At 37.6% G+C, this 25182-nt stretch overlaps 2 protein-coding genes across 5 annotated transcripts in view; both read left to right on the top strand.

Annotated features, from left to right (window-relative positions):
- LOC140157167 (aminopeptidase N-like) overlaps nt 1–25182 on the top strand; it is a 49348-nt gene that overhangs the window by 19867 nt on the left and 4299 nt on the right. For 2 of the 4 annotated variants that reach the window (XM_072180263.1, XM_072180262.1), the window contains 3 exons: nt 1209–1349; nt 1789–1870; nt 2825–4103. In XM_072180263.1, the coding sequence (XP_072036364.1) occupies nt 1209–1349; nt 1789–1870; nt 2825–2968 (367 nt within the window). In that variant the 3' untranslated portion in view covers nt 2969–4103. Of the gene's footprint in view, nt 1–1208; nt 1350–1788; nt 1871–2824; nt 4104–25182 lie in introns of those variants that run through there. The other 2 variants (XM_072180261.1, XM_072180264.1) reach the window with 2 other exon arrangements.
- Nucleotides 7356–23575, top strand: LOC140156498 (aminopeptidase A-like). The gene is given in 13 exon segments (XM_072179440.1): nt 7356–8462; nt 12867–13012; nt 15766–16152; nt 16694–16967; nt 17443–17563; nt 18112–18266; nt 18771–18884; nt 20866–21000; nt 21309–21359; nt 21361–21378; nt 21850–22046; nt 22816–22909; nt 23457–23575. Coding segments are annotated over 11 exon segments (1668 nt in total). The 5' UTR covers nt 7356–8462; nt 12867–12875; the 3' UTR covers nt 22895–22909; nt 23457–23575.

Raw genomic sequence — 25182 nt, 5'->3', positions numbered from 1 at the left:
GCCTTCAGATAAGACTGATCTTACGTGCCAAATAATGAATTGAATTCCAAGACAACAACCCGGATTTGATTTCCGGTGTCCCCTGTAGGTGTGTGTGTGTGGTTGCAGGAGAATTGTTCTGGAATAGACCAGTGCGCATAAGACATCGGACAATACTGATTAAGTATCGATATACATGGTGTCCCAGAAAAAAAACCGGGTGAATGAATTTGGGTATAAGTCGCGAAATAGACATCAGAATCAAAACAGCGTAAAGCTCATCTTATTATGCATCTTCTTATATGCTGATTTTACTTAAATCGGGTTGACTGATTGCGAAGAAATGAGCGATTACATAACGCATGGGTCAATTCACTTCATTCCAAGTTTGAAAGAAAGACCATTCAACACAATGCGCACTAGTGGTTAACTGTCAATAGTCTGTATATTTTGTTCCGGGGAAAACCTTTTCGTTGTTTTTAGACAATCTGTTTCTTGCAAAACATTAAATTAGGTTTTGTTCAAATTTGAAAAACTGGTACTTGTAAATATATTTTTCGTTAATGTTGATATAATTATTGTAATTATAAAGAATGATTCCATAAAGAATTCCAGCTGGCTGAAAGTTTTCTCACACACATTAATGTTTTTGGAATGTTTCCAAGAAATAGTAATGCAAAGTTTAATCTCTTAAAGCTTCAGCATAATGTTGCATGATATCAAAAAACACACGAAAAGCTGTAAGCACTTGATCATTGTCATTCTTGGCTCAAGTGTTCTTTGGAAAGTTAAAATATAACATATTTGCACAACCTAAAGATTTAATGGAAGGAAGCTTCCAATTGCAGAAATCAAATTTTTCTCAGACAAACTGTTGTTCATCTTCAGTGAAAGCATGAATAACATAACACCATCGGATTGTAAAATAGATACTGAGGATTAAATTTAATAAGATACACAAACTTTAGGAAGAGGTGAGCGAGTATGAAAAAAGAGAATGAACCGCATTGATGCGCGCATTATGTAATCGTTAATTTCTTCGCAACCAGTCAACCGAATCAAATAAAATTTGCGTAGGCTATATGATGCATAATAAAATGAGCTACCCGCTACATTTTAAATTGTTTGATTCCTATGTCTATTTCTTGACTTATGTCTAAATTTTTCACCCGGTTATTTTTTATGGGACACCCTGTACCATTAAAATCATTGTACCATTTTCATTTCAGGTACCTTTCCTACATTTTGGATCCTACAATCATACAAGTCGCTGACGGTGAGAAGGTTATTGCAGGTATCTCAAGAAATGATATAGGATCGGAAATTCTCTGGGATTTCTTCTGGGCCAATTGGGGCTATTTCCATAAAACGTACGTATAGCAAATATTGGCAGGGGCATAGCCAGCCTTTTTGTAAATCCCAAAATTTTCGTCCCCGTTTGACAATTCTTGTTGATTTTCAGTCATTTTAAGGAAGCTTTCCTCTTTGCCGTCCCCCATTTCATCACTGACGCCCCTGTCTACGCCACTGAGTATTGGGCAGCCAAGTCATTTGACATGGCAATGTCTACAATGTCATAGCACCAGAATCTGTATCAAATTTGTTTTTGTTAACTTGTGTACAATGATTGACGCTTTTATTTCGATGTGAAATAAACAAAAGTTTAAAATCTCAGTATATCAGGAGGCACATTAGGTAGCCTTTTCAATGTAATCTTTCTTTTATATACTCGTGTATTTTTGTCCATGTCATTGGTTGATGACAAGAGAGTGCCAAGTAAACGCAATGTTTGTAACATTTTGGTTTCAGGTACAACGAAGCTGTCTTTGATTTTCCCAAAATTGTGACCAGTTTAACATCTGGATTGAACACGCCGGACGAACTAGACCAGGTAAAATCTTGAATTGTCTGAAATCTCTCTCTCGAACTGGGCACAGATAGCCCAAACCAATGTAGCCTTTCGGAAAGCTTGTAGACGCACATTTATAGATTGGCGCTCCATGAACTGGGTAAAGTGTTAATTTTACTCATTTAAATTTAAAATTAAATCGGTTGTGTAAAGCAGATGCAGTCGCTATAGCGGTAAGTGTACCATTGTACCACGGTGTGGACTCGATGTGGAGTGGACACGACATCAGTTCATTTCTTATGGAAACAATCTTATTTGATTTGAAGCTATTTGGTCGAAATCAATGTAGCAACTGCTGAAGTACAATATCTCCACTGAAATGGGCTATTCCAGAAAATAGATGCACACCCCCTATAGAGGAGTTCGGATTTCCGGACTTTTTGTCCAGCCGTGACTGTTGGAAATCCAGACTTTTAAAATGTCCAAAGGCAAAAAATCCAGCAGAAAAATAGCTCAAAATCAGAAATCCTCAATTTGAGAGCTCATTTTAGACATTTCCGTTATTTTTACAGAATTTAATTGAATTTCCAAGCTTTTTCAAGTGACATTGGCAACTGGAATTCCAGTTGTTTTCAGATTGCAGACTTGGAAATCCGGACATTTCTTTAATTGAAAAGTTACTCCTCTATAGGGGGTGTGCACTTATTTTCTGGAATAGCCCAATGCCACCCATCGATATACAGGAAGAAGCCCCCCCCCATATGTGTGTTTTGTGTATAGAGGTAGGTGTGTAGGGGTGGGTGTGAGATGAGAGTTTGTGCGCTCGTGCGGATGTTTGGCAACTGTGTTTGTATAATGTGTCAACCAAAATTCTCTTAATTCAAGTTCTAAAGTACAAAGTTTCATATTCCGTCTATTGCTCGAGAGAGCACAACGCTTTGAGTAAAGAATGCCATAAAAGATAATTCACATCACATTCTTCGTTTTGTCTTCTAGTTTCAGTCATTGTTAGAAGCCAACCCTGACCAAGGTATTGCAGAGAGGCCATTCCAACTTGCAGTAGAAGCAACAAGAAGTAACATACAATGGATGCAAAATAATTATGATGATATTGCTATGTGGCTCAAGAACCAGCTATAGTCATCTTGATGGTGTCCGCCTGCTATGTAGTTTCGCTATGTCGAATAAAGGCTCGCTATGTCGAATACGAAATGAGGTTTGCTATTTGTCGAATATGAACTCAGGTTAGCAGGGTTAAGTTTAGAGTTAGGGTTAATTCGACATAGCAAACCTTGTTTCATATTCGACATAGTAAACTTTAAATTTAACATAGCGAATCTTTGTATATTACTGGTCACATCTTGGCTATAGACACTAAAATGTTACCCAGATCTTTTGAATGAATCCTGCATTGGCGATATATCGTCTTGATTGTGGAAAAGTTGCGTAGGCTGACAAATTCGGCGAGAATCCATTCTTGCAGAGATTCTCCTAAACTGATTTGAGTGAATCTTAAAGGAGTATTTCGTGATCCTAGCATTCTCTTTTTATGCCATTTTTCAGTAGAATACCACGAAAAAATCCTATTCCCAAAATTTCAGTTGATTCTGATTTTGCGTTTACGAAATATGCATGATTATGTGCATTAAACTACTCCATAGACAATGTGTTATAATTTCGTTCTGGTATACCAGAAAGAAATTCAAATTTCACGATATCTTTGCTAAACGAGTTAATCTGCAAGAAATTTTTTGTACATAAACATTATGTAGCCAGAGGTTTCCAGTGATATAAAAATCTCAACTTTTTTTGAGAAAAGTGGGGGGATGATGCTGTGGATCACGAAATGCCCTTTTAAGACATTCTCGCAATTTTTTTAGAGCCTACACACTACAATAAATGAATCTAATGATTCTCATACAATGCTGTTATCAGAATCCAAGTGGATTCTCGTAAGGTGAAACGGAATTTTATAATAAATTAAATGCACAATAATTTTGGCAAAACAAAATGTCAACATAGAGGTTATATATTTTAGATCGGGGATTTCCCAAACACTTGTTAGGATTGGCTGGTTATGATATCGATCTTTTCAGATCTAAACTCGGCCTAATCGGATACACTTTATAGCAAATGTAATCTTCGATGGTTAAGATTATTGTGGTCTTTCATTTAAACTGGCTATCGCACTTATTTTTTACAATTAGCACTGAATATCAAGCCATAATATGTGACCGTCCACGGCGAATGAGCCGTAAATTCCTCCCCGGTCAATTTTGTTTTATTTCGTGTTTAAAAATAAACATCATAAACTTAAAAATGGTATATCATTTGACTTCAAACGATATCCAGAAGCGAAGTTATGGTTTGTTAAACTTTGCTCCTTCAACAAAATTATAGCTTTTTACGTTTTTACATGTGTCTCTTTTTCCACATTGCTGGCAATATATATCAAACAGTCATAATTGGCGGTCATTTCAAATCATCCCCAAGTCAACGAGATTTAAGAAAGTTCTCTCATTGTTAATTGTTGGTTATGCATACCTGTTCAAAATACAATGCCTGGTAACCCACCACTTGAACAGGATTTAGCAAAAGCAAACAAAGACCAGAGCTATTAAAAGTTCTATAGCCGGCCATCTAAGGTAGAAGCTTATTATCCACTTCAACAATAGGATTATTGATTAGTTTTTGACTATCAAAATAAGACGGAAGTCGGGCCAGCTTAAGTTATCATGAATACGACCTTCGTACACATTTTACTCCGTAACACAGAATACAATTTAGGGAATTTACGGCTCGTTTGTGCTGCCGGGTCACATATGGTAAAACTCAGCACAATTGCTGTTATATTGTTAATATCTGATCCAATTTCATTGGGGAATTGGTAAAAAGAAAAATCATTACAGGTTATCATGGTTATATGGAACAGAGGCAGTAGCGTGGCTCCTAGGGGAACGGGGGCACGTGGCTCGTAATCGATTTGAAAATTTAGAAAATATGAAAATTGCCGAAAAACGGCCCGTTGTCCCCCTCCCCCCTTTATGGCCGGTGCCCCTCCAAAGAGGATGGTATAAGTTGCTAACATGTGTGTGTGTCTTTATGTATATTGTAAAAGGATGAATATTTGTAATTATGGTATCCTGTTGTAAATGGTCACCCCGTATATATAGCAATATTATTAACTTTTTAATTAATAGAAGCGCGAATATTATCCTTAGATGATTTGGGTCATTGAACCATTTAATATAATTTTATAATATAGCTTCAAACAAAAATTGTAATTCTTGGTGTATATTCTGCGCCTAAAAAACCCAATACCATAATTTTAACACCACAGAATATGTATTCGTACTTTTTTGATGGTATATATATATCGAAGATTGTTATTATTTCTAGTATTAGCAATATTATCTAAAATCAATAAGAGGTTATCCGTGTTCTATAAGCTGCATATCCTATCAGCGACTGCTATACCTTGTTTAGGATTTTCAAAAGAAGTACCTGCATGTGCAACCATACCTGTTTCAACGTAGCCCGCCAAAGTCATGCAAGTAACTCCGAGGTCGTGCATTGAATTGGTTTGAATGAGGAATACTACGGGAACCAGTGTCTTTTGTTAGAAGTCTCACATGAGTAACGTGGATAACCTCTATTGTTTAGCGTGCAGGTTTCAGATAATCTATTGTCTAGCGTGCAGGTTTCAGATAACATGGCTATGAAGAGTAGTTCGTAAAATATAATGCACGGGAGAAGAATACATAACGGTGAATAGAAATGGACACTAAAAGTTTATGTCATGATGTGATATGATACGAAATGTTATGATAGAACAAAAGCATTATTTTATATATAATATGTCGTGATGTGATATGATATGATAGTAAATATGTCAAGATCTGATTATGATATGAACGAATGTACGAATACATGAATGGTAATAGTAGTGGTATGACAAAACATGATATATTAAAAATGTGTCATTGTTCTATATAAGGGGCTGTGCAAGAATTATGAGCCGGGGGTAAAATTTCCAAATTTCGTGCCAAAAACTGCTTCCCCCTCCCCCTTTACCAGCCAAAACTTGCTTCTAGCCTCCCTCGTGGCTACCAAAAAAAATCTTTGTTCCCCCTTTGCACATGCCAAAATTTTGGGTTCCCAATTCCCAACTTGTATGGTCTAGAATAATTACGATGAGAGCGTTGCCAGCAGGAAATTTTGCATATTTAAACGGCTGTTCTGTTTTCTAAGCCTCTTTAGAGCGTTTTATTTGAAAGGGGGGAGGGGCAAGTGACTTTGGCACTGACAGATTTTTGGGCACCTTTTCGATATTATGCCCTAAAAAAGGTGTAGACACGAGGTGTAGAAGAGCGTACCGTAAAATGGGGGTAACTTTGGGCACTTTTCAAACCACTGCTTCCAAACAAAACCAGTTCTATTTCTAATTATGATATATTTTTGATGACATTAGGGTTCCCTTCTACACCTTGAAGTTGAAAAAGATTTAAAAAATAATTTTGTAAGGGTGCCCTAGGGGTTAAAAATAGCATGACCAAAGTTACCCCGCATTTGGGGCAACGTTGGTCGGAGTATTATATCCCATGAAGAAAAAAAAAATCAAAAAAATTGATCTTCGCTGTATATGGGCAAGTTGTTATTTTTTGTGACATTTGACCCCTTGAAAAATTAATCAAGCACACATCCATGCTCATAAATATCGATTTTTATTTTTTCTGAAAAAAATGTAAAAAAATGCTAATTTTTGGTCAAAAATCCCGAAATTGGACATGAGCGACTATTATTTCTTCCAAATATATTTCTTAACAAATTGACACCAAATATGACTAAAAACAATATTGCTGTATGAAAATATGACCATTTAAAAGAAAATATTTGACCGACCAAAGTTACCCCGCTGACCGAAGTTACCCCATTTTACGGTACGATTCTGACGATATATCGATGCACCATTTCCTGCTTGCGGCGGTCGCAACACATGATTAAGGCCATAATGTGTTATTTGCTCTACATCGACACCCTCAATTTTTCGCGAATTCCTATTTTTGCACGATTGTAATGCCCGATGGTGTACTAAAATATCACGTGCAGAACTAAGATCAACGTGCTTTAATTGCAGTAAAATATATATTTTTTTATAATAAACCCGTGATCCCAGTTTTATTCACCGTGTTCATCGATCGAATAGTGATGGCTGAAAATATCGTTTAAAACACAAAGTGACGGTGGTGGTGGTTGTGGTGGTGGTGATGAAGATGATGTGGTGGTGGTGTAGCTTTCAACATGAAAACTATTAGTTTCTACTATTTCAGTATTTTATGTCATTTCCCAGTGTGTCCTTGTGGCATTAACTTTGACCAATAAACACCGATATTTCCCACCTGGTAAATTATTTCACACACACACACACACCCCCCCCCCCACACCCCCACATTCCCCCCCCCCACACACACACACACACAACCAAATTACCAGCATTCCATGAATTTTATTAATGCAACATCTTCATGCGAGGTATTGACTTTTTAAAGACCGTTCTTGTTTTTCAACCAGATTGCTTTTGATACAAAAACGTTAGTTCACTGCTTAAGGGTGTAGACCACCAAACAAATTTGCCATTGAAAAGCACCTACAAAATAATGACCTTTTTCAGATGGCCATTTCTCTACCCCGTGTGACAATATTTTTTCACTTACTGTTGCTATCAATTTATTAATTATGAACCAAATTTTCATATCAGGTAGCTTCGATCTTTGATATCGTCTTAGATTCATTTTTAACAAAAGAACACCAACACCATTTTGAGCATGGAAGCAAACCTGCAAGCCGTTTCAGACACTCGTACCCCTGCGGGGCCATTCTCGTAATATTGATATTTTTTTAAATCAACTCGATTTCAGTGTTCAAGATGCTTCCAGTCATCTTTAGGGGACTGCCATCTTCGGAAGGGGGCCATGAAAATACTGGGGTCATACAATTTTTATACCCAAAATAGGCGGAATGTTTTTACGTCAAAATAGGTGTTATGAAATAATATATTAAGGGTTTGTGACTATACAATTTACACTTACAATCAATTGTTTGCGTGCTCCGCGCACCTTCTGTCCACCATGCGCACAGTTGCACACATTTCTTGACCTTTTCGGAAAAAAATTGTTTCAGCACGCGACGGTGGTCATCAAAAATTTTGACTCCGGTCACCGACATATTCATGACCCCTTTCCGAAATGACGCTATTAAAATTGTCCTCCCTCATTTGTTTAAATACCATTGAACCTTCGTAGTGATTTAGTGTAATGCGCCCTTTAAATTTAAACTTACCAAGTTCAAATGTTATGGGTCTCCAATGGTAATGGTTAAACTAACCTTCAAACGTAAACTAAAGCGTTTGGACCGAGCTTAGCTCAATCGAAAGGGCCAAAGGGCTAAAAGCATAAACAGTAGAGCAATTTCCACAGCATGTTTACTGAGGAGATACATGTAGAAGATTTCCAACTTACCAATACGCTGCAGGTTCATATCTCAAAGATGCTAAAACTCAGCGTCACAATTTCTATACCACTCAGAATTTAGGGATGACGGATGTAAAAGCGCACATGCATGCACTCTCTTCAAAGTAAGTTTATATTATTTATTGTATAGTTATATTTAGCATGTTTTAAAATGTACACGAACTTGCTAAGCTTTGCTAGTGGTTATGTTTGTAACTGCTATATAGTGTTTGTGGTTTCAATATAGTCTCAAAATCATATAGCCTACCCAGTTTGTGAAAAACGCTATCAAAACAAAGTGTAGCATGTACACGTTCATCTATTCTACATCATTCATCAGGGATGGACCCGGGGGGGGCACTTCCATAGTGGATACGCATCATGTGCCTCGGGAATGACCCCTTTTTCAAACCGGCTTGTACCCAATGACCCCTCTTTTTTGTGTTATGGTCCTACCTATTACCCAAATGACCCCCTTTAAAAAAATCCATGTACTCAATGACCCCTTTTTTCTATTTCCTGCTATACCCAATGACCCCCCTTTTAATTCCCAAATTTAGGTGGTATTTGTGTTCTCCTCCAGAAATAATGAGATTTTTCACATTTCCAAGGTGGCCAAGTTGTTTTTACGCAGTTTGGCACTTATTTATGTGTACTTAATGATACTCTTTTGGCAATCCTGTACTCAATGACTCCCATTTTACTTTTTGTTACCCCAATGACCATCCTTTTTTTTTTTTTTCATACCGAATGACCCCATTTTTATTCAGGTTGTGTACTGAATGACCCCATATTTTTGTAATTGTACATTTGACCTGAATGCCCCCTACTTTTAACATGGCCGAGGCACATCCCTGCCATTTCAGAGGGAGTGCCCCCCCGGGGGATGGACCTACCATGCATGCAAAATAAAGAAAGCTAAAGAAATTAATAATAAGATAACATAAGTGTTTGTTATTATTAATATAAATTGATGCCTGTTTTGTTATAGACGTATAGCGCATACAGTGACTTCCAACATACCTTAAAAATCAAGGCATACATGGCTCTGTGCTGGGACTCGGGTCATTAATAGTAAAGCTTTAGTAAGACAGTGCCTCTTATTGGCGGCTGGCCGTGGACCAAATCTGGCCCTCGACCTCCAGGCGGTCCCACCTGGAGGTCGTTCTACAATCCATCACCAGTGGCAGGGGAGGCTAATTAATCATCGCTGCACAGTGTCAACACCCTATACTATAAATATCTTTTCCATACAGCTCATTACTCCGTTGAAATCAATATTCTATTATTGACACAGATAAAGAAAGTTAACATATGCATTGTGTTATAGGAGTCTTATAGGGCTCGCACCTGGAACTTATCTGAATGGGCTAAACGTGTTCCTTTATACCTATAAAGTATTAATTGTAATTCTCAAAATTAAATATATCACAATTTTTACTTTGGATTTCAAAATGTTTACTTTTAAAATGCAGTAAAAGATATCCACAGCAAGCTGCAAGGCCCCGCTAATTAGTGTATTGCTTTTCGAGTGAGTGTACTGGAAACAAAACCCTGGTTTACCTGAAAACAAATCGATTTCCTTGTAATAGAAACATCATATGGGATACTAGAGCATGCACAAATCGTAATAATGTGTAGAATATAGAAACTCTGTTGTATCTCATATGATAGTCATGGTATGCTTAGCCTGAGCCTATCTCGAACAAAATCGCGATGCGTAGCTGTTGAAAAACGAGAGGATTCGCCGATTCGCTGTACTATCACGGCAATTTTTGACACGAAGATATAGGGATGATGGCGATGTGCACTGCGCCTATTAACCGCCCGTGTTTATCATGGAGAGTCGATAGTGTAGGGCATCGAGTACGCTGAAGGTCGCGGTTTCGATTCCAATGTCAGTGTACATGTATTATCCGATTTTTATGTGACGTTTGCGCCAACAATTTTTCCAAATGTTGGCGTAATATCATCGTAAGGACTATTTGTTATTGTTTCTAAGAATATTTTACACGATTGGGCACATGTTAAAGAATATTGCAAATAAACACGTTAACCAAACGGTTCGTTAGCCTACCATAAAGCTACATAAAATAATTATATAAAAGTGCAAATGACTCAATTTTTATTGTAATTTTTTAACCTAGCTACAGACGAAAAAAACCCTGGTTCACTATGATTATTATGTTTCAAGTAGTCCACTTGGGCATTTTGCATACTCTGGCTATACCGCTATTACGCTGTTCAAGCATAAAACTCTGATTTGTATTAATTTGTGTGCAATTGATAGATTTTCACATCTGATCTTTTCAGTCACCGTACTCCCTCTGTTTGTTAGCTTCCCAAGTGGATTTTTACTCGGGCTTTCGCGAATAAACTGGTATATTCCAAAATCAGAATTGCTCAGTATTATTTAGTGAGCCATTATTCAAGAGATGTTGCATACAATAACATAAATATACTTACTTTTACTGACACTAATTATATAAACTCTTTATGACCAGGTGGTGTATGACGTGCAGTCCCTAAATTCAGTAAATTTTCATCGTCAACCGTGTAATTGAATGGGATTATTTTGAAATTTTAAAACGCTTGAAATATCACAAACAAATAGGCCTATGTTGATAAATAATATAAATACAAGCTAAAACCGTTGGGGTTCGATAATGAACCCCACAAAACTAACCGAGTATATGGAAAATGCCATACGGCCGGGCGGTTTCACGAGTTGCCGGCTCGATCGTGTCATCCGCCGCCTGTTTATGACCATTTTACTATTATTTATAATACACATCAGTATAATTTTGAGCTCCAACAGGATGCGTTCATCATGATTAATAATAACATATTTTTATTTAAATCAAAATTCGACTATGGCATAGTCTAAGGGGAGCCTAGTGTTTGGAGCGTTTATGTGTTTAATTTAGTTTTGAAAGTGTTCAATTGGTATTTAGCTCCTATACCTTTAGATGTGTTCACATCAAGAAGAGTTTAACTAGAGGTGCAGTGGTACTGAGACCACATAGACAGTCGTTTTGTGGCCACAAACTGTCCTTTTTGCATCCCAGCAAACACAGAAATGATCTTAAAACGATATAAACGTGTTATAAACACGTTATGGTTTATATTCAAAACGTTTTAATAACATTAAATTAAAGGTCATAAAAACATTTTTAAAAGTTTCATAAAAAACACCACAACACTATGATTGAAGAAATTCATCAGGATCGGTAGAGTAACATCAGTAACTAAAGTTCCTTGTATCTGATCCAATTATACACTTACACTATGTTAAAAATGTCAAAATGTTATCGTAAAATTTTTTTGTCAAATATTTTGGTTCAAATATTTTGTCAAGTATTAAATAACATTGTGTTAGAATGTTTCGCGTCAGGTTTTCAAAAATGTTTTTGGAATGTTATTAAAACGTTTTATACCCCTTATATAATTCGACAATAAAACGTTTTCTGTAACATGAAAAACTTTCGTGCATTTGCATAATAACTAGTTTACACGCTTCTTATACATGGCAATTGATTTCCCATGGGCTGTTTTTCAGTGTGTGTTTACGGTGCAAAAAATATGTTTCATGCTCGGGATATGAAAGTTAAAAGTCTATTTGAAAACAAAAACCTTTCTGTGACTACGAAAAACTCGCGATCTTTTATTACTAAATCTTGGTTAAAACGTCGGGTTTTCAGAGGGGCTCGTCCGTTTAAGGGATCTGGAATGAGCGTTTTGAGCGTTTCGACAGTATTTTTGTGGGACATGAGAGCACATCAGACATATCGAATTGCATTCTGATTACGAAGAATGTCTTTCTGATATCAAATAATTTTCATTTTTTGAAATTCACGATATAATACAAATTGTATGACAAATAATATAAAAAATTGATATTTTTGACATTTTTGATATAATAACAGTCCTCGAAGTAAATTTTATAAATCTAATGACATATTCTTAAAGTGTGTGTAGCTGGGAGGAAAAGCCGACGATCAATTGAAAATTTTGACCTTTCATATTGAAGATATGGATTTTTTCCCAAAAGACCTAATTTTGTGTGTGTGTTTAGGAAAAAATCCATATCTTCAATACGAAAGGTCAAATTTTTCAATTGATCGTCGGCTTTTCATCCCACCTACATACACTTTAAGTATAAATCATCAGATTTATAAAGTTTACTTCGAGTACTGTTTATTATAAATATCAAAAATATCAATTTGTAATCATTTACCATGCTTGCCGAATAGGTCGTGCAGTATTGAGACTCACAACAAAATAGTATCGTCAAACCGTCTTGAAATATGGGAGGCAGGAGGCATTTGGCCTGTATTATCAAAAAGTGGCTGAAAATCATTTTGCCAAAAGGTGGGGGACACTTCCCCTCCCTTACGCCATGCGACAAAGAGGCAGCAGGCATAATGTCGACAAAACAACGACCGTCACAAGGGTAAGATTATTGAATAATACCTGTAATTTAAAATTCTAGAACGAATAATACTTTTTGCTCTCATCTTTCTTTTCAGCACCTATTTATGAGTTTGCCAAAAAAGGAAATGGCCGGATATAGACACCGCAAGATGATAGCTGTCGCTGTGATCGTTATCTTAATTATCATACTAACCGTGGCTCTGATTTATGGATTGGTATTCTCCAGTAGAAAATCATATGAGTAAGTTTCTGAGTTGAAATTATAATGGACCGTTAGATTTTGGAGGGGGTCATTTGGTAGAGCTGTTCTGGTCCATTTAGTGAAAAATCGGAAAGAACTACCATGACTACCGTAGCAAATTCCCTCCTTCATCAATTGTTTACTTTCCCTCTCGTAGTCTCTCTCGTCTTTGTAAACTGTTTGGGACGAACTTCTTCATTGCGATCGGCATTTGATTGGTTTGGCTTTCATGGTGCGCGTCCACTTGAGAAAGTCATTGACTATATTGATCAACTTCTGGCAATCTTCTGGCTTTTGGCAATCAGTGTGAAATCATCTAAGTAGGCTTTAGCAAAAAATAGGATGCGGGATAGTGGGCACCCTTGGAACATACCAATACTACAGTGTATCCAGTCTGTTGTCCGATCATTTGTCTTTACACGAATGTAACGCTCATCATAGTATTTAAAGATCATCCTCCAGGTGGTAACTGGGACCGGGTCTGGGACATGGCACTATTCCAATGCGAACTGAATCAAGTTGTTTGGTATAATGTCATACACAGTTGATAAATACTGTTGAAGATCTAGCAAGGGGACTTGACCAGCGAGAGCAAATAGACTGTCTCATATTAGATTTTTCGAAAGCTTTCGATTCGGTACCCCAGCAACGTTTGCTCCACAAGATGGACTGGTACGGCATCGGAGGTGAAACACACACATGGATCAAAAACTGGTTGACAGATAGAACACAGTGTGTGGTAATAGACGGTGAGAAATCTGAAGAAGTGGCTGTGATATCCGGGTTCCCCAAGGCACTGTTCTGGGGCCCCTCTTATTCATTCTTTACATAAATGATATAGGAGATGGAACATCATCCACCATTCGCCTTTTTGCTGATGACGCCTTGATATATAGAAAGATCACGTCAAGAGCAGACACAGAAACCCTCCAGAAAGATCTTGACAAGCTGGTTCAATGGTCAACTACTTGGCAGATGAGGTTCAACCCAGCAAAAGTGTTCTCTTCTCCGGATCACCAGAAAAAGAAACATCGTAAAGGCCTTCTATGAATCGATGGGCACAGTGTTAGAAACAGCAGAACATCATCCATACCGGAAAATCGCAACAGACCCTAAATTTCCTTCAAAGAAACTTGTACCGATGTCCTCAGAGTGTTAAAAAACAAGCGTACACTTCACTAGTTCGCCCAACCCTGGAGTATGCAGCCACAGTATGGAGCCCACACCATCAGAAGGAGATTGATAGTTTGGAGAGAGTACAAAGGAGAGCCATAAGATTCGTCACAGGAAACTACCGCAGGAGAACCAGTGTCACGGCTTTAAGGTCTGACATTGGTCTACCGACTCTGGAGCAGAGGCGGACAGTAGCTAAGCTGTGTATGCTCCATAAGATCAATAAGAAAGAAGTATCAGTCAATGTTCCCAGTCACTATGTACCTGAAAAAACACCAACCATGCAGACCAGAAAGAGGCATTCTGAGCACTATACTGTGATTTCGACCAGAATTGATTCATACAGGCATAGTTTTTATCCCAGCACCATACCAATATGGAACCAGTTACCAGCATCTGTAGTCATGTCACCATCAACACAGACCTTCAGTAAGAAGATCCAGGAGACAATCTACAGTGGGCAACCTGAGCTGTACACGGGCTCAGTGGTGTCAGCAGCTGTCTCCACCAACTAGTCCAGCACCAAGTCTTCAATGTTATGCACCCTCAGTTATTTGTTCTTCGTTCTTCAAACATCGTCTTCGAGTATTCTTTTTAGTTGATCACCACGTCAGTATTTGATAGAAGCGACCGGAGTGATTGTGTTTGTCCTGCACCAGATGTGATGTTTGCACCGCTGGGCGCGATACCTGAAATGGTCTGCCTAGAAATCCAGTAGAAGTAGAAGTACGCATTTTGGAGATCAAGCCATGTTGTCACCATAGGATTTCCATTTCTTTTGGCATCGTGGAGCATCTCAGTTAGTGCTTCTGTATGTTCTACACAGCCTGGTACTTTCTCCTTGAGCCTTTCTGAATGGACTTGTCAATATAAGTGTTTAATATCAAGTAGGTGAAGGTGTTTTGAGCTGGTTTCCCATTCCACATGTTCCAAGAAATGGACATCCTATTGTGACTGGAGTTCTTCAGTGTGATTGGTCTAAAGTGGGATGGATCCGATGTCTCCTCGTCTTTGGAAATAAGGATGGTTTCGCCCATTCTCCAACTCAAAGGTATTATTTCCAGTCCTCCATATACTGCATATTACTTCATGCAGAAGTTCTATTATTTTAGGGCACTTTTTCCAGCAAGTAATTTGTAAATTTGGCAAGACTTGGTGGTTTGGTAATTTCTTTGGGCATGGTGGTCTTCTCATCCCCATTATTGGGTGGTATTTGAATCCACGTTTCTTGCCTTTGTTGACTGAACTGAAGTATTTTTCTGCTACAGGTTTTTGGAAAGTTGGCGTTCTATTCTCATTTTGATCAAGAAGTTTCTTGGCAAATTGGTGAGGATTTTCCCGGAAATTCGGTGGTGCTACTGGATGGAAGCTTAGTACAGTAACACTTTAAAAATGATGCTAAAATGTTACTGCAAAATATTTTCGGCAAACATTGTTGCTAAATATTTAAATATTTTGTTAATATTTTTATAATAATTATGTTAGAATGTTTTGCAAAAATGTTATTAAAATGTTTTCTGTGTAACCATAACCCGACATCTAAACATTTCCTTTAAAACGTTTTGTTTTTGCTGGTGTAGGTGGAACAATCTGAGACTACCAACGTCTTTGAAACCTCTTAAATACGACGTCCACATCCGATCGGACATAGAAAACTTTGCATTCAACGGCTCTGTACAGATTCTCTTCAAATGCAACGAAAAGACAAACCTTGTCCTGCTTCATTCCATCGCGCTGGCTATTGACGTCAATGACATTCTTCTCAAAGAAGATGAATCACCAGATACTACGCTGGAATTTCGAAAGACGCCTTGGTTTCATGAAGCGAATCAGTACTTAGTGATTGAACTGAAAGAAGCATTAAAACCAGGGAAGGTTTACACATTGTATGTCGAATTCTCAGCGCCGCTAGGGCTGGAGGTGGCTGGATTTTATAGGACATCGTACGAGACTGACACTGGAACAAGGTAAACAGTAAAAAGACGTAAAAGTAAGAATCGTGATCACAGTGGTGGCATCACATATTTTTCAGGAGAAAATGGGGTAAACGTAAATTTCAAGGGGAAAAACTTCCTAATCATTGCCAAATATTTTGCATTTTGGTCAAAAGTGAAAATTCCCCATTTTGTAAGTCTTAGATTTTGGTCATTCGCCCCCTCCAATGGTTTTGCCACTGTGTAACCATATTCATAGAGTTAAGTGGTCAATCAATGTAATTTATCCAGCTTCGGACGCGATTCCCTTCTCCTCGCAATACGTTTTGAACAACTTCACGGCTTAACGAATCATAAATTGGGTATTTCGAGCATCCATTCTGCAATATCTGCTTTGGACAGCGAAGCACTTCTTTTCGAGAACGTTGTCATTTTTGTTGTTGCTAAAATAAATTTTCTAATTCCCGTTTTATCATACGGAGAACCATGGTGTAAAAACAATCACGACGATCAATCAATGAACTGATATCAATCTAGAACTTACGTATGAGTAATATAATTTTAATAATTTCAGATGGATAGGGTCTACCATGTTTGCTATCGCCACTGCTCGCAAAGTATTCCCTTGTTTCGATGAGCCTGCCTTCAAAGCTAATTTCACCATCACATTGGACCACGCCCCGGAATACCAGGCTATATCTAATATGGCACTGAACATGTCTTCAAGTCTTGCTGATGGATGGACGAGATCGAAGTTCAAAGAAAGTGTCCCGATGTCAACTTATCTTGTGGCATGGGCAGTGACAGATTTTGCTATGAAGGAAAGGACATCCAAAAATGGAGTACGGGTGAGAAAAGAACCCGGGAAAAGACTCAAAAGATTTTCTAAATCATTTATCCGTAATAAGTTTCAGTGTCGCAAGTTGGCTTGAACATACGACACATGATTAAATGTTGACGATGAACATTTGACATAATTGTTTCTGATGACGAATATTATGACATGCTTCATTTATGAGGATACTCGACATGTTTAATTTCTGGTGGGCCACTATTGACCCAACCTTAACATTTCATTATCACATGCGCCGGATTGTACTTTTTGTGTGTTGATCACCGAATAGAGAGTCAGTCAATTATAAAAAAAAAAAGGCAAACGCGGAAAAAAAGAAATATTGGGTCCATGGGATTCCCTTGGTCATTTTGTATTTTAATACAGGACATGATTCATTTTCTTATGATTTCTGTTGTTGAGGCATGTCTTAAAATAACAAGACATTATTGCTAAACACGAATTTTTGAAAAAAATCTTTGTATTTTTAGTTTCGAGTCTGGGCCCGCCCCGACGCTATCGACACAGTAGATTATGCCCTAGAAAAAGGCGGTGATATTCTGGATTACTACGGCGAGTATTATGATACATCATTTCCACTTGAAAAGATGGGTAGGTGTCTATAATATCGGAAGAATGCTACTTTTAAAAGAAATGAAGGCATTTCCTTCATAACGTTTTGAAGGAATTTTGTGAATTACTGGAAACAAGCATACCTTTTTAATTTGGTACACTTAAACGTCAATATTCTTATGAACTTATATGCAATTTTTATAAACCAACACATCAGTCTGCAGTTTTATTAACCGAGTATATAGTACACGCGCGAGAGGCACTGCCCCATCAAAAAAAAGCCACACACACACGCCCCAAAGGGCATGAAGGATCGCTAGTGAAGGATCGCTATCCTTAACCCTAATCAAACCCTTACCCCAACCCTAACCCTAAACCAGACCTCTACCCTAACTCTAGGACCTTTTTTAGGTTTCGGGCTATAGCGAACGTGTCTCGGACTAGCGAATCTCAGGATTATACTGCACACCGAATTGTCAATCTCTTCCATTACAATTAGTACGACCATGCGCGGATCAACTAGGGTAGTTAAATCCCGTTCTTTATCAAAAATAATAACAACTTTGTTTCTTGCTTTTTCCATATAGATTTCATTGCGGTACCGGGATTTTCTTTCAGAGCAATGGAAAATTGGGGAATGAACGTCTATGTACCCTCAGAGTTTCTTTACGAAGAAGGCGTTTCCTCAGCGAAGAATAAACAACGTGTATGCGTCTTGATAGCACATGAACTTGCACATCAGGTAAATACAAGTGGACCACACATACACACTACCCCACATGTCACCCCCTCCCCCTACCACACCCCTCCCATCAATCGACTCCCCTCCACCCCTCCACCCACCCACTCCCCACCACCACCACCGCCAACACACACACACTGCTCTATGCAAACAAATAACAAGTAAGCGAGTTTGAGAATATGAATCTTGTATTGGGATAGTTGTAATTTTATATATATACATAGCCTAGTTCAATTGCAAGGGTGTATTATCAGACGTACGAATATCGACATGTATGTGGATGGCTTAGGATTGTTGGAAGAAAATTGTAAATGTTCATCATTTTCTAAATGATTCGTTGGCTTCGAATGCATTTTCTGTTTTTATTTTTTGTTTGTTAATTTGTTGTTGTTTTTTGCCAAATCTACACTCTTATAAAACACATTTTCATTTTGTACCCTGCGTCACTGTAAAATATGCTTACACTAAAGAAATATTGGTAATTACTTAATAACTTATTTTCAGTGGTTTGGTAATCTCGTAACGTTGGAATGGTGGGATGATACTTGGATAAACGAAGGCTTTGCAAGTTATATTGAGTACCTGGGAACAAATGTCACCGAACCAGCCTGGAATATGGTGAGAAATGCTCAGAAATAAGACGAAAATTCTATAATAATTCACCTTTTTATACATCTTTCCGCTTTTGTACGTGTTGTAAATAATGTTTTCCGAGTGTATCTAATAGTTCTTCGTACTTTTAGATGTAGAAGTAGTGATGTAACAGGATTAATTACCATAAAAAACCACTGCTTATCAAAGAATATGCATAGATATCTGGATCGTATTTATGTGGAAACTTCACATCAATGTACGTTTCACTCACACCTGTACAACTAGTGACTTCTAAAAGACCGGTATTGTATTCATTCTATGATTGCACACATACACCGATATGACAGGTGATCATTGCAGCCTACTTATAGTGCAGGGCAATACATTCAAAAATGTTTTCACCTATCACTACTTCTGCGGCGAATACAATAGTTCTAAACTTTTTGTATCAAATAATAAGCAGCGGGTACATTTCGTTGATCATCGGCTTTATGAGTCAGGACGTCTTTGATTTGATTGATTTGATTTGTTCGGATTTTGACAACCCTGGATAACCCACGAAAGCCTCTATTTGAAGCTGATTTCCATTGGAGTCCATTTGAACACCAAGACGAGTTGGGAACAATCATAAGTTAACACCCTACTCTTTTTAAAACTGGCTGCGAGGTATGTACGAGGGGGTATCCAAAAGTTTTTGACATCACCAAGAAGTGAAAGAGCTATACCGATGAAATTTTGTCAGTGTAATCACTGGTCCTTATGTACATTATGGTCCAAAAATGGTCTCATAAGTATGTTTACTTTTTTTACAGGTGGCGCTAAATGGGCAGTAGGTGCATAACCTTCAAGATGGTGAAAATTGAGACACGCAGCGTGATTAAGTTCCTGCATTTGAAGGGTTAGGCCTACAATGCTCAGAAAATCTATAATGAAATGAAAGCAATCTACGGTGATGATTGCCCATCATATGGCACTATTACTTTTTGAAAAAGGAATATCCAAACTGGCCACATGTCCCTCACAGATGAGCCAAGAAGTGGATGTCCATCACTTATGGATGCTGCGGCCACAGTGAAAAAACTCAAGAAAGTGGAGGATCTTATCATGAAAAGGTTATGCGCCTACTTCCCATCTAGCGCCACCTGTGAAGAATGTAAACACACTAATGAGACCATTTTTGGACCATAATGTACATCAGGACCAGTGATTACACTGACAAATTTTCATCGGTATAGCTCTTTCACTTCTTGGTGATGTCAAAAACTTTTGGATACCCCCTCGTACAAGTATCATACCTGTATATTACCTCGCAGTTATAATGTCTCTCTGTACACAAATTGTACACAAGTCAGTCTGATACAAATTGTAATATCAATGTTGAATTAGAGAATAAATGATAGGATTTTGTCTTTTGCCTATCCAATATCGTGTCATAATGGATGGGCTGGCCAATATTTTGAGTAGTGGATGCCGGCGCAGCCGGTATCCACTACGATACTTATTCAGTTTTAATGTAATTTTGCCAGAAAACTGCCTTTTTTCAGAAAAAAATTAAGTTACTTTTGTGAGGACATCCCCGTTGTTTTAAATGAACGAAACCATCACGAACATCTAAGCCGCCGAATCGCGTTCTTAGTTCTCGCACGTGTATTACGCGAACGCATTATCGCGCGATCATTGAGGAGCAACAAGCGTGCCGCCGTTGCGTGGCGGCGCGCGCCCTGACAAATATCACTATCAACTATTGTGAGATATTATACACCGGAAAACCAATCAAATTACGTGAATTCTTTACAAGACGCACCCATTGAATAAGAATGGTATATAATTTCATGTTGATACAATAATATACTCGAGTCGATACGCACTGAAATATTGCACTCAGTTTCGACTCGTGTAATTACTCAATTTTGTGCAATATTCTATCGAACTCGGATTAAGCTATTCAATATTATATGAATATTTTAGCGTTATGACATCTTTCAGTATGTAACTTATTTTACAGCCAGATATGTTTTTATACCGTGATCTTCATCCAGTGCTGGTAACAGACTCTCTGACAACATCACGACCAATATCAATCCCTATATCAACATTAGATGAGATCTACGCTCAATTTGATATCATATCTTACAACAAAGTAAGTTTTACATCATCACCCCAATATCAACCCTTTTATTATATCACAGGCATCAATTTGATATCATAACTTAAAATAAAGTAGTTTGTTAATACATGTACCTGATGTGTAAATAGGTACATGAAAAGAGCTCCATTATTGTATCCATTTTGACAAAAACAGCCATCTTTATTTTATGCTTAGATATTCTCAAGTTCCATGTAAATATACGCGTAACAACTTACAACTAGCAGAACGTGGCTTTTTATTAAAATTCAAATTATTCATAACCAACTTGAACTATTATCTGGTAATTATATTTGTTTTAGGGTGCATCTTTACTTCGTATGCTATCCCATTTTCTAGGAGAAGATACATTATTTCAGAAAAGGATTGAAAGTAAGTCGATATCGATAATTGTTTTTATTGTTCCAGAAGTCACTTTTTTTAAATAAAATAAATATATTAAAAAAATATCAATTGAAATATGAACAGCACATATTAAAGACGAGAATATGACGAGGGTGTGTCATACGAAAAGTGGGGTGATCTACGCGGCCCGGGGATGGAATTCAAGGGTGTATGCGTAAAAGACATAGATACAGATACCTATAATACCTACAGATCATATTGACATGATAGCTTTGATATGTTAATTTTCAGAATTATTTGCTCGAGTATGCTTACCAAAACGCCAACAAAGACAATCTATGGGAGGAACTAAGTGCTGTAAGTATTGGCACCATGGAAAACGCTTGAATATGGAACATTTTCAAGAGTGACGATATTTGAATAAAAAATCACTTGAAGTTGGTGTTTATAGACCTGTTTGCGTTTCATGAAACTAGTTTTTTATATCGTTTTCTTCAGGCTGCCCAAGAACATGGCAAAGGGCATATTAATGTGAAAACAATAATGGACACGTGGACGTTGCAGATGGGGTACCCCGTGGTGACATTAACGAGGGAATATGGTCGTGGTGATGGGAATTTACATTTCAAAACGGAACAACAACGATTCCTATTGAATCCATTAAGTGACACAAGAAGTGTGTATGGTGACGTTGGGTGAGTTGAGAACTAATTATGCTAGTGGCGATAATAATAATAATAACAACTTGGCGGTAGAAATAAATATTTTCAAAGTTGAGAATATAATTTCCGATTAACATGTTCCAATTTTAAGTTTCGCATATCGTGCGCGAGACAGACCGCACCATAAATGTGTGTTATACAAAATCAACGGCCGCAAACACATACAGTTTGTCCACTCTGAAGTACAAAGTGACAACGCGCGCGTATACAGCGAGTTAGTAACAGTGCGTAGTGCTGCGTCTCTGCTGCAGGTATGCGTGCCTTCAAAGTCGGCACAATGCGTGCGTCCGCGTCGGTACTTTGTACTTCAGAGTAGACTGACGGTAGTGGCGTAAAGTGATTTTTCAAAAGTTTCCGTTTCACATAGTGACGTATAAGTTTAGAGCTTACCCCTTTTAACTCAGATACAGGTAAAAATGTAATCTGGCCACTGAGAGATAACAGAGGAGTATCGACTCCGTTATCATTAAAACGGTTTTAGCTTATTTCGTCCTTCACGTACGCCACTATGTGTTGCAACCGACGAAATCTGATAGTGTTGTCTTTCCTTCAAACGAATCTCCTCGGAATAGTATTTTTGCTCCCATTCCTTTCGCCTAATAGATACCGTAGTTGATTTTGAGCAGTTTTTCTTTCCCTGTGTTTATGTGTTTGGCGTGCTTGTTCTAGTGTATGTTTTGTATTTTGTTTTGCCTGTCTGTGCTGCTTGTTGATTTGGAAATTTTGTTTCAAATAATTTCAGATACGTGTGGCATATTCCGTTGACATACACTACTGGCAATACTTTGGAATTCTTCTCCCCTATAAACAAGAATGGATGACACCCGGGGAAGCACGTAAGGCTCCTACCCAGCAAACACAAAACGTTTTCGACATAATTCGCAAAAGGTTATAAAAGGTTGTCAGAAAACGTTTAAATGTCGGGTTATATAAAGGGTACATTTATGGTATAAAACGTTTTCATAACATTAAATGACATTTGTTGGTAATTTAACATTAAGTAACATTTGTTGGTAATTTACTGCACAGCAAACACAAATGTTTTACAGAAAACATTTAAATGTCGGGTTATATAAAGGGTATAGTAAAAACGTTTTAATAACATTCCAAAAACATTTTTGAAAACTTGGAACAAATCATTCTAAACAGAATGTTATTTTGGGGTTTAAACAATATTTTGCAAAAAATGTTTGCCCAAAATATTTACAATAACGTTTTTCAAATGTTTTCACGAACTTGATAGAATCCGACATTTAAATGTTATTAAAACGTTTTGTAAAAAACATTTTAAGAACATTTCTGTTTGTTTGTTTGTTGTTTGTTTATTTGTTTTTTGTTAATTTGCTAATTAGAACTTATAATATTGCTCTTTCCTTTATAAAGTGACAATATCTGCGAATAGTGTCGATGACTCTGTGTGGTTACTTGCCAACGTAGAAGGTAGAGGATATTACCGGGTTAACTACGATATAAACAACTGGCAGCTATTGACACAGCAACTAATGGATAACCATGAGGTATATGTGACAAGTATATCGATTTTCAAATACTAGTACCGTGACCTATTCACTCGAATTTGCCATATTGTTTTAGGGCGGGGTTGTTGTTATTGATTAAATGACGTGCAATACGCGGATTTAGGGTTTCTCTACCGGAAGTCAATTTGTACCGAAATGTGTGCCGAAATTCCTTCCCACAATGCAATAAACGTTGTGCATAACAATAGATACAGTTCGGAGGTTAATCAATATTCTTTGTTATGCAATACGCATATTGCATTGTGGGAAGGAATTTTGGCACAAATTGACTTCCGGTAGAGAAACCTTAAATCCGCGTATTTAATTCGATCACATCATTATGCTGACATTAAACAAAGTTTTATTTAGCAACTATTTTAAACTTTGCAATTTGGTAGTTCACAGTATCTGGTAGTGAGATTTGGCAAAAATTGCATTGATGAATTCATAGCGAGTGTGTAGAAGAATTCAAATATCACAGATATACTTTTGTAGGTCCTGTTTTTCTTGAGTTATGTTGTAAAAATGGCTGAAACAACAACAGTTTTGTAAAACGTACATAACTCATTCACAACAATATTAAAATCAAGCAAGTTTTCAAAGTGTATGATTTGTAGAAGGAACTTTTGCAAAACATCAACGTGTTATTTTTCAATAATATATTGATTTAGAAAATGAAAATCGATTTTTTTGGGCTGCTTCGGCCGACAATACCTTGTCTACCCTTAAATGAATCTACCTTTCTGTAATATATACTTACATATGAGACGCTCTTATAAACAGGTTATTAAAACGTCCAGCCGAACGTCACTTCTGGGAGATTCGTTCAATTTAGCCCGCGCTGGTCTTCTTAGTCACAACATAGCGTTAAACCTGACCAAGTACATGGCAGCTGAAAGAGACTACGTGCCATGGGCAACTTTTAAAGAAGTTACCGGTTACGTCGGGAGTATGCTTAGTAGGACAGCAGCTTACGGAGATTTCCAGAAATACATGCTGCAACTAGTGAACCCCGTGTACAATTTTGTTGGATGGGATGATCCCGGAATTCATCTGAAGAGGTTTGTCACGTTGGTTCGTTTAAAGTGTTTGTATTGCGTAAGGTGGATGCTTTCGTTCAGTGAAGTTCATCTGTGTTGGTGTAATTAACGATTGAGGTTAAAAACCTTTGAAACAAACCCAAAGTTAATTCATACCTCGGAGTTCTTAGATGTACTACCTCGTTCATCAGCGAGAGTGCGACTGACCTTAGACTTTTGAGTCTCGTGGGTTGCTTGACGTTTGAACCGGCCAGGGTAAGGGAGTTTACATAGCGGAGACAGAACCGTCCTTGAAAATACGATACTAGCTCGGAAGCTCGAACATATTCACATTGAGTCACCTGGTCATTTTGTGGAGTTATATCACATCAAGATTTGGATAGAGACTATTATAGTCGATTGTAATGAGGCATCACGGTCGGGGACAGGTTCAGACTTCCAGGAGTCTACCAGATTGGTCGTGTATTGGGCATATCAGTCTCACTTTGGAGTACTATCTGAATATTTTGAGGTAGAAATAATTTTTTGTGTGGGGATCAAACGTTTTACTTC

The sequence above is a fragment of the Amphiura filiformis genome, chromosome 7 (assembly GCF_039555335.1).
Source record: "Amphiura filiformis chromosome 7, Afil_fr2py, whole genome shotgun sequence".
Classification (NCBI taxonomy): Eukaryota; Metazoa; Echinodermata; class Ophiuroidea; order Amphilepidida; family Amphiuridae; genus Amphiura; species Amphiura filiformis.
The sequence above is the reverse complement of the archived record's forward strand: the minus strand, read 5'-3'. Positions and strand labels throughout refer to the sequence as shown.